Source organism: Python bivittatus, unplaced genomic scaffold (genome assembly GCF_059951505.1).
Source record: "Python bivittatus isolate LINGU-HERP-01145 unplaced genomic scaffold, Pbiv_v1 ctg000070_np1212, whole genome shotgun sequence".
NCBI classification, from domain to species: Eukaryota; Metazoa; Chordata; class Lepidosauria; order Squamata; family Pythonidae; genus Python; species Python bivittatus.
In genome coordinates, this window is record NW_028277034.1 from 51,322,329 (window position 1) to 51,332,573 (window position 10,245).

The following is a 10,245-nucleotide window of genomic DNA, read 5'->3' on the forward strand; positions in this document are numbered from 1 at the left end:
TTTGGCAGGGTGATCTTGGAGTGCTGGGAGTTGGCTACAAAATAGGGTCTGGGTCTTCATTCAGCTGTATCCCTCCTGACTAAAGGTCAACAGTATGGGTGCTGGTGTCCTCAGGGCATGGTTGAGAAAGCCAAGATGGCGGCCACAGCAGTTCAACCAAAACTCTACCTGGGTTTTTTCATGCATGTTGCTTAGTATTGACATATTTCTATGAGATATTGGGAAAGCAGAAATGTCTCAAAATTGGCTTTTGTCTGGGCTAAATTCCAGATATTCAGCATTCTCTTACTGTGCTCTAGGTAGCTTTCTCTGCAAATCTTTGGCAGGCGGTGAGGGGCAGGAATTGACGTGGACATGTTATCCTATGAAAATGCCAAACATCTCACACCAATGCATTCACTAAATGCTACTTCCCTTCCAAAATCCAATTTTGCCTTGAGAACTAGTTGAAATGATTTTTTCTTATAGGCTGTTGAAGCTTCTATGCACTGTTGCATCCTGCATGTTCTATTGTCCCAGTGCTACTCTTTCCATGAGCCGGTAGTTAATTTAAATAAGAGGGATCAGATCCCAGATTCCTTGTTTTGAATCTTACACAAAATAGTGTCTGGATCAGTGTTTCTCAACCTTGGCAGCTTGAAAATGTGTGGACTTCAACTCCCAGAATTCCCCAGCCAGCCCCAGCGAGAAATGCTCTAGTAGCAGATCTTGCACTGATCAGGATGTTGGATCATGACCTTTGCGGACCTTTCCAGCTGGGTGCTTCTATGACATACAGAATATATATCTGTGGGCACCTCTCTCAATTACACAATCATACTGAGCAAATGCAGAAACAAGCAAAGCATGCTGGAGTTCAACTCGTGAGAATCCCAGTTACATGTTTCCACAAGTCTGTTTCAGTTTGGCTCAGAAACTAGTTTGAGGGAAGGAAGTGTGTCAGTGATATTTCTTAGGGCCAGAGAAATAGAGTTTGGTCCTGTTGAGTGGCCTTCAGTCTCTCCCCACAGCTAGCAGAGAAACAAATCATGGAAAGGTTTGGATATTTCTATTCTGCCATACCGCAGATCAAGGATGGGCACCTTTGTTTTTCAGCCTGTGCTAGAATTTCCTGCCTTTTCTGAGGAAAGCAGGGGTAAACCAGGGAAGTTGATTTGATTTGATTTGATTTGATTTATATCCCGGCTTTCCTTCAGGAGCTCAAGCCTGCATACATAGTTCTCCCTTCTCCTGTTCTTCCCTCTGCCACAACCCTGTGAAGTAGGCTGGCCCAAAGTCACCAGTCAGCCTCTATGGCTGAAGGTGGACTTGAACATGGGTCTCTCTGCTCCTAATCCAAGAGTTTAACCACTACAACACTTGTTTATTTATCTACATTTTTCCCCTTTTATTGTAACATCATAAATCTTGATACCTTGTGTTGTTTCAATGCAGTAATATTAATGTAATATGATTAAAAATTATGGACATTCTATTATTTAGAAAGCTTAAAGGACTGAAGATAAAAAGCGAAAAGTAAAAATTCTACTGTATCAGTATTAATTGCAGTTTAGGATATCCATATTACAGACATAAGATTATGTAAAAAGTTAAGTATAACATTAAAAAAAGAACCACTGCAATTCGCATCTTACAGTTACATACTGTAATAACTGAACTAATTACTTGAACTAACTACTTAATATTAAGAACTCTATTGTATTGTTAGATAGTTTTGTGTTGCTGTGTGTGTGTGTGTGTGTATTGATAAAAGGAAATAAGAGATAGACAAAGCAATTTTAACAAAAATTAAAATGCCCAAAAGGTAAAAGAAAAAAGGAATAATTATAATAAAAAGAGAAGCTATTGATTTCTGACTCCCCCCTTTTTGTACATTTGCTGATTTGCAATATTTGTACGCATTCAGGCCTACTACAACACACGATGAGTCATCACCAGAATCGGCAGGGCCAAAAGGTTGGGTCTCCTTTGTTCAGGAGCATTTATGTCTTAAATTTTGCTTACTTTCACTGTGATTCTGGGGAAATGTTCAGAAGTGTAGAGTTTTCCTTACGCATCTATAATGTACCTATTTTGCCCATCAGATCATACCCCAAATCAAAAAGTGCAACAACAACAACACGTCTAACGTTTCCATCCATTTCCATCCCATCCATTCTGTGGAATTTTGGGACAAATGTTGACAATGGGAACAATTAAGCAGTTGGGTATAATTAAGGCTGTTAAACAGACAAAGCAAAAGCCAGCTGCTAATTAATAGGCAATAGAAAGATTTTTTTTCACAAATAAAAGCCAGAATAAGACTCTAGCTGACAGTAAACTAGCTGAACAGACCATGCATTTCAACATACTTCAGTGCTGTTCTACTCAGTGTAAAGCATTTAAAGAATGAAGCAAGCATGTATCAACAGGTCAGTGTGTGTAACTGTACACACACACACCTATACATAAACTTACTGTCTTTCTTGCTTCTTGGTGTGATGTTCTCTATAAGATAGTCAAAGAAATGGTTGAGCTGCAGAAGATAAGAAGAACATTGTCAAAACTTAGAGGAAACATACATTTGTATTCTCCTTCTGCCCTCCTGGGTTGCCCTCTTGCATCCATGTTCGAGCCACAACTTAATCTGAAGAAGTATTAAAGTGTGTGAAATAGATACACTTTATATATTGTAGCTGTATGGCTGAGGACAGATCATCCAGGAGAAAGTCTATCAGGTGACTATGCATCCAGACCAACTTGATAATATCATAATCATATTAACAATAACATGAACAATAACAATAATAATGGTGTTTTCAGACAACAGTCCTACTTTCTCCCAGAATGCTCTATTCCATTGTTCCGCCAATAGACAAGTTGCCTTCTGTAGACACTGAGGGTGCTCACACTGCCCAGCCTCAACACAGAAAGATCTTTTAACTCTGTTGACAAAATAGTTGCACCCCTCTACTGGCATGTTGGGTGAGAGACCTAGAGGCTAAAAGAAACTGGATTTGTCAGAGCAGAAATGTCAGGATTGAGCATTGATGTTCTGGAGATCTATCTGCAAAACGAAATGGATTGAGAACGAGTCACTTCACATCAGAGGAGCATCAGATCTTCTACTGCAAAGAAACAAACCATAGAAGAAATGGAGGAAACCATCGTTGTTAATAAAAGGGTGTCAAAGCCAATGCATGGATTCAGCCTCCCCACCCCCCACAAATGATAGAGTGATCTCAATTCAAGTCCAAACAAAATTACTGTGATCCAAGTCCGTGTTCCAACCACTGATGTAGAGAAGCAGAAGGTGAACTCCTCTATGGGGACTTGTCACATCTTGTTGACGCCCACCCCCTCTAAATGTTGTATTAATTATAGGAGATTGGAAAGCTAAAGTTGGAATAAACTAGCATCTGAAAAAAATTGGCCTCAGTTTATGAAATGAAGCAGGAGAGAAACTAATAGAGTTCTGACAAGAACGTGGCATGTATATACCTATTGCCTTTGCCCAACAACTTAACAGAGAACTCTACACAGGAACATCATCAGATGGGCAATACTAAAATCAGTTGATTATCTAACCTGCAAGCAAATGGAGTGTTCTATTCAATTAGCAAAGCCAAGAGCTGTTGCTGACTGCAGCTGAGAACATGGTCTTGAAAATTTATGGTTTAAACTAGAGAAAACAAAATTATGATATCAACCAAAATCATCCACAGCCTCAGCAATATTCCATATGATCATGTCGTGAAGATAAATAATAGATTTCATGGATTCGATCTGACAAATAAATGGCCTGAAGAATTCTGGACTGACGTTTTCAGTATCATTAAATAGGAAGCAAGCAAAAATATCCTGAAATGCAAAAAAGTAAAAGAAAGCAAAATGGTTGTGGGCTGATCTTTTGAAAATAGGTGAAGGAAAGCAAAAGGCAACAGAAACAGAGGAGAATTTGTAACATCAGAAGGGCTAAACAAAGAAAAAGGGAGGCTTTTGGTGCTGAAGAAAATGCTTGAGAATACTTTGGATGTCGAAGTATTGATCTTGGAAAGATCCAATCATTGGATCATGGACTGAAACCAGATCTAAGCACTATCAGGAAGTTAAAGTTAAATAGTTAAAGTTAAAGCTTCAATATTTTGGACATGTAATGTAAAGACTAGAGTCGCTGGAGAAGGTCCAGATGCTTGAAAAAGAGGCTGGCAGAAGGCAAGGTGGCCACCTAATAGGAGTGCTGACACAAGCCCAAGGGAGCAGTCACTGATAGTTAATCCTGGCGAAATAATGCCCTCGGTTCACAAGAGTCCGAAGTGACTGAATCACTGAACAAGAGTCACAAACAAGAGCAGGTCTTGGGTGCTTTTACAAGACCTGTGAGGTCTTCATGTGGCCTTGAATGTGCTTTTCTAAACCAGAGGTCCCCAGCCTTCTCAGGCCTTTGGACAAATCTGGCCTTTTGAGAACTTGTAGGCACTCTTACAAAACGGTCTCTGGGGGACTGGGCCCCTTTGCAAAATGACTTCCATGTTACAAAGCACCAATTTACCAGACCCTGATCAACTACCACCTCTAGTGCTATGTTTTTCAGTATTGCCTAAGGTCAGAGAAGATCCTGATGCTTGGAGAAATGGAAGACAGTTGAAGAAGGACCTGACAGAAGACAGGGTGGCTAGATACCATCACTGATCCCACCAACCCAAATTTGCAATTCCAAGAAGCAGTTCCTGACTGATCCAGGAGTATCTACAGGGTTTCAAAAAAGTCCAGATGGCAACTGCCCATTGCATTACCAAAGCCTACGACTCATGTAAGAAAGGAGGCCTTCATTCAAGGAGTCACCACCACCATCTGGACTTTCTGCCCCTCTCATGGAATCTTACCCATTATTTAAAAATCAATGGAAAACCAAATCTCCCTCCAAACCAAGAAAAATCACCCACTGCCACGATACCTTGAGATGGTCCTGTTCCCCTGAATATTCTATGGATTGAAAGATGCGCCAGGTGCATCTCCGACGCATTTCAAGCCGGGCTGTATAGCGCCGATACCACCGCTGAATCAGGAGAGCTGCTTTAAGGGCTGAGGAACAAAAAGAGAAACTCAGGGCAAGATCTGAGTCATTTGTATTATGAAGAAATCATCATTTTTTTATTTGAGAATTTTATTATGAATAATGAAAACATGATTTTCCCCCTCCTAGTATGATTATTAATATTAATAGGCTGCACTTTTTCTCCCAAAGACACCCTCTATGAACTTCCTCAGATGTTTTTATGTGCAGTCTTCTGGCAATGCTTTTAAAAATGGGCAGGATTTTGACTACACAGTCATGACTGCCCTGTTGTCGTTTTTTGACCCAAATCCATGGAAGGACCTGCTTTGGACCTCATGGAAGCACAGCATCTTTCTGCTATTCCTGAACAAAACCTGCCTTTTTTCAAGATGCCACTTGTGGATTCTTTCAACTATTGGAATCTCCTTTGATGCTGGTGCATTGGGCTCTGTTGAAAAAAGGATGGTGGTTGCCTGAGCCCCAGAGCACTTCTTCTGAATCATTTTTGCAGTGCCCCTAGGGCAGTGTTGTCCAAACTTGGCCACTTTAAGATGAGTGGACTTCAACTCCCAGAATTCCCCAGCCAGCCATGCTGGCTGGGGAATTCTGGGAGTTGAAGTCCACTCATCTTAAAGTGGCCAAGTTTGGACAACACTGCCCTAGTGCTACAAGGTGGTACAGTGATTGAACCATGGAAGGAGTCCACCAACTGAAATGTCCGTGTTAGGGCACAACAGTAGTGCACAGTTGTGATTAAAATGGCAGGCCACTCACACCTGTCCACCACAGAGATAGTGATTTTGGACAGCCGTACCTCTCTGTCACAGAGGAAATGAAAAAAATCTTTGGGTCTCCCTCTAAAGTCCACTATGTACTTCAGGGAGAACAAATCTAGGAAGGATAAAGGTGTTCGGTACACCAAGTCAATAATTTTTGGAACCCGGATCATATTTTTAGTGATTATAATTCTTTCAAGCTGTTCAATCTTGTCCAGTTCTTAGAGACTGGCTGGACAAGTCCCTGCAGTTTTCTTGGCAAGGTTTTCAGAAGTGGTTTCCATTGCTTCCTTCCTAGGGCTGAGAGAGAGGGAGTGGCCCAAAGTCATCCAGCTGGCTTTGTGTCAGGTGGATCTAGAACGCACAGTCTCCCAGTTTCTAGCCTGATGCCTTAGCCACTACACCAAACTGGGTCTCAATAATCCATTACTTTATAACAAATAAAGTCAGAATGTATGGATTTGAATCACTCGCAGCCATTTTGGCAGTTGCAACATGCCTGTGTACTCACCCAGGTAAGAGTTGTTGCCTTTTTTCTCCATACCAAATTCTCTAGGGGTTCTTTTGTCTGAACCTGGATCTTTACTGTACATTTTCTCTGAACCTCCATCCTTGTTGAATTGCCTTTTTTCCATACTTTGTAACCACATAGATTTAACCGGTACACAATGACATTCTAGGGCTTCCTAGAAGCCAGGCTTCTAAAACAGACCAAGCAATCTGATTTGTAGTGAGCTTCCCCATTGTCTTAAATCACCCAATGGGACAAGCTGGAGGGGAAACAGGAAATATTCTTGGCTCTCATTGGCCAGAATCTTAGACAGGAGAAAGGTACCATTCTGAAGTTCTGACAGAAGAACGTAAGAACAACCCTAATGGAACAGGTCAAGGATGTATCTAAGCCAGCATTTTGTGTTACACATGAGCCAGCTAGATGCTTTTGGGGAGTTCTCAAACATGGGTAGGAAGACAGTAGATCATCTCCACTGTTGCTCCCCAATAGGCATGCCAGTCATGATTTTGGAGATAGCAAACTGTCATCAGAGCCACATGGAGCCTGCAAGTCAATGAATTTGGCCAGTGCCCTTTAAAATGGTCTGGACTGGTGGCCATTACCCAAGGAATGGCAGTTCATCTATGCATTATATGAAGATGGGCTTTCTTTTTTTGGTTTGGAATCTCCATTTAGAGGCAGCAATGATCCTAGGTTCCAGCCTTGAAAGGAGGACAGTGTGTCCCTCCAGCTACATTTTCCATGTCATGTTTGATTTTATATACCTCTGTCCTATCCCCCTTTACCCAATTTTACTCCAAGGTAAAAAACAACAACAAAAAACAATATAGTCTTTCTTCAGAGGGGTATTGATCTAAGCCCTTAGTCATTTTGAAAACCTTTCTTTGCACTTTTTCTCCCTCTACAATACTCCTTTTCACATGTGGTGACCAAAACAATACATGGTTCTCCAAGTTTGCTCTCCCCCATAAGTTTATATAAGGGCATTTCCTATATTGTTAATTTTACATCCAATTCTCTTCCTAACGATCCCAAGCTTGTAATTTGCCTTCTTTTTTAAACAGCAGCTAAACACTTGGTTGACATTTTCACTGGATTGTCCACCATGACTCCAAGATATGTCTTCGCTGTTCGGTCACTGCTAGTTCAGATTCCCATTTGGTCATCTAACTCCAGATCACTGTTAGTAAACTTCTACATTTACTCAGAATGTAAAATAATCTGACCGGTTTATACTTTCTTGTATCTTCCTTTAATTCCTTCAAAGATTTGGGCAATTAGATTAATGTGTATTAGAAACACATATTAATCACATAGATAAGCTTATATTTTTATCAAAAAAAACTGGCAATGGATCCTGGTGCTTGCCCATGTATTGGGGCTGAAATTCACAAAATTCTAAGTCAGGATGGCTCATGTCAACAAAACTAGAGACCTCTAGGTTGAGGGAAAGCCATAGGAAGTATTGTAGCCAGAACCTGGCTCACCTAAAACAACCAAATCACTTTGAAGATCCAACATAAATTTATTAAGCATGCAAACAACAGTGTAACCCGGACTCCTAGCAAAGCATTGGCAACTTGCTGAACAGCCCTGAGCAAATGCAGAACCAGAGCTTATATACCTCTGGCCCACTACATTGCAAAGGCAAGACAAAGGCAGATACAGTGGAAATCACAGCATGACACTGGAATGTTTTTGATAAACCCATTTGGGTGACCTTCTTATTATTTATCCCTTCCTATTAGGTCTTGGAGATATGGCCAGTGAATATAAACACTTTGCTTTACCAGGCCACTGGTCCCTGTCTGACTCCTCCCCGTTGCCCCTCAGAGTCAATTCAGCTTGCTGTGTTTTCTTACGAGGGCCCTTTAAGCAGTTCACATGTATAGGGGGGGGGGGGGGTCTCATAGGTTTGGTAGTGCATGCCCTTCACATGTGAATGGGGGAGGGTACCTTTTGCCACCACGGGAGAATTCTAAAAATGCCATTTTATTTATTCATTCTATTATTTATTCTCTGAGGATTATACACCATGCCAGTTCCAGGAATTCATCCTAGGACTACATAGTTTGCCAGTTTCTTTAATATAGGAGAAACTCTCTAGATGCGGAGACTTGCAGAATGAAAAGGGGCCAAATGTTTTGGTTGCAAGCAGACATGCAAACCCAGGAGCTTGACAGCTGGAGCATAGCTGGGAAATTTAACATAGGAGCACAGTGACTCGAGCACATTTAAACATTCTAGCAACCGCATTTTGCACTGAAGTTTGATTGTCAAACTTCTGCGTTGCTTATATATCTTCGCCTGCATACACTCTTAATCTTCTTAACTGAGGTTTGAATAACCCCCTCAATAGAACAAGAATACAAACATATGGAGCATATGAAGATGGAGAAGACTGATATATAAAGTTGTGGGCTTTGTTAGATCATCATCATCATTGTCGTCGTCCACATCTAGATCACTGGTTCTCAACCTCAGCAACTTTAAGATGTGTGGACTTCAACTGGCTGGGAAATTCTGAGAGTTGAAGTCCACACATCTTAAAGTTGCTGAGGTTGAGAAGCAATCTAGATGGTAGCACGTACATCAGCAGGAGGGTCAAGGCTGATGTAAGGAAGCATGCACATTATTTTGTCATTTGTACAAGGATGTCACGACACACATGCTGTCATTTTGACATTATCCTAACTTGTTATAGAATCCTATGGATGGTAAGTTAGGAATGAGCCTCAGTTTTGCCCCAAAGAAACGTCTGTGGTTGGAACAGGCTTCTGAAGATGTGATGGCAAAACTAATCTCCAAATCCAGTTGAAATTTAGATCTCCTCATCCTTCTTGGTATTCCTGTCCCTGAACTTCTCATCTCTTACTCTTGTAGTTGGAAGGCTTGGGGTCCTGCTAGACAGCTGTTCAGTCAACTTGAACATTACAGACTTTATTAGACTAGGGCAAAGGAGATCTGATAAACAGGAGTTAAAATAATCAAGTTTTCACCTGATTTGGCTTCATTTAAATCAAATAAATGTAGGGTAGAAGGTGATGTCTCCTTTGACAAGCTTGACTCAAAGCAAATGGTAACTTCTTCCCTGTATGGTTTGTTTAGATCAAGCTACAAGGAAGATATTCTAACAACAGCTGTACAAACAGAGACATGGATAAAGGATAAAGAATAATCTACCTTATTATTCCTGAAGACTGCTTCTGGGAAAGCTGTGTTAGGCTTTGAGATCCTGAGAGGGTGTCAATTCAACTTCAGTGTGGATTTCCTGCTGTCCTTCTGCATTTATAACAGCTGCTATTAATTCAAGAAAGCTTATGAGGGTTCAGATGCAATAAATTTATCCTCTTAGACTGAACCACATATCTGCTGTGCTCTGTCTAAATACAGTTGCTTGGAAACAAATTCCATTTTTCCTTTCTCCTTTGCAAAATTCTTTATGAATTCTCAAAATTCCTTGAAGCTCTAAACACGTCTGGCAAACATCCTTGAAGCTCTAAATATATCTGGTGGACTGAAAAGGCAGAAGATGTGGAGCATTGGACAAAAACAGTGGGCAATTGTGGTCTTCAAAATCATTATCAACTTCGCGCAGACGTAAGTTATTATTTATATGCTGCCATTCTACTTATAGGAACGCTCGATGGTATTTTTGGATGATAAGATTAAGAACTTGGAACCTTAGTTTGAGTAGGCAAAGGTGAAGATCCCCTTAGCAAGCTTGCCTCCTGGAGAATACGTGGACACAATACGGCAATTTATTTATTTATTTCTTGGCCACAATACAGAAATTTATTTATTTGATTGGTAGTCCATCTTTTGCACAGGGGTTCAAAATGGCATATGTAATGGCTTTTTCTTCCTATTTTTTCCCAGAAGTAAGCTGGTCTGAAAGTGGCTGATTCTAAGTCACC

The 10,245-nt window shown here is 40.8% G+C and overlaps 1 protein-coding gene across 6 annotated transcripts in view; it reads right to left on the bottom strand.

The window, feature by feature from the left end:
* The window catches only part of PPEF2 (protein phosphatase with EF-hand domain 2), a 31,045-nt gene extending 21,097 nt beyond the window's left edge, over positions 1 to 9,948 (bottom strand). For 5 of the 6 annotated variants that reach the window (XR_015794636.1, XR_015794637.1, XM_025174101.2 and 2 more), the window contains exons 1-3: positions 9,512 to 9,948; positions 4,937 to 5,064; positions 2,458 to 2,515 (exon numbers count right to left, since the gene is read on the bottom strand). Coding sequence is in view for 4 of the 6 variants with exons in the window: in XM_025174101.2 (XP_025029869.1) it covers positions 2,458 to 2,515; positions 4,937 to 5,005 (127 nt within the window). In the remaining 2 variants the exon portion in view is untranslated. Of the gene's footprint in view, positions 1 to 2,457; positions 2,516 to 4,936; positions 5,121 to 9,511 lie in introns of those variants that run through there. The other variant, XM_088133161.1, reaches the window with a different exon arrangement.
* Between the last annotated feature and the right edge of the window lie 297 nt (positions 9,949 to 10,245).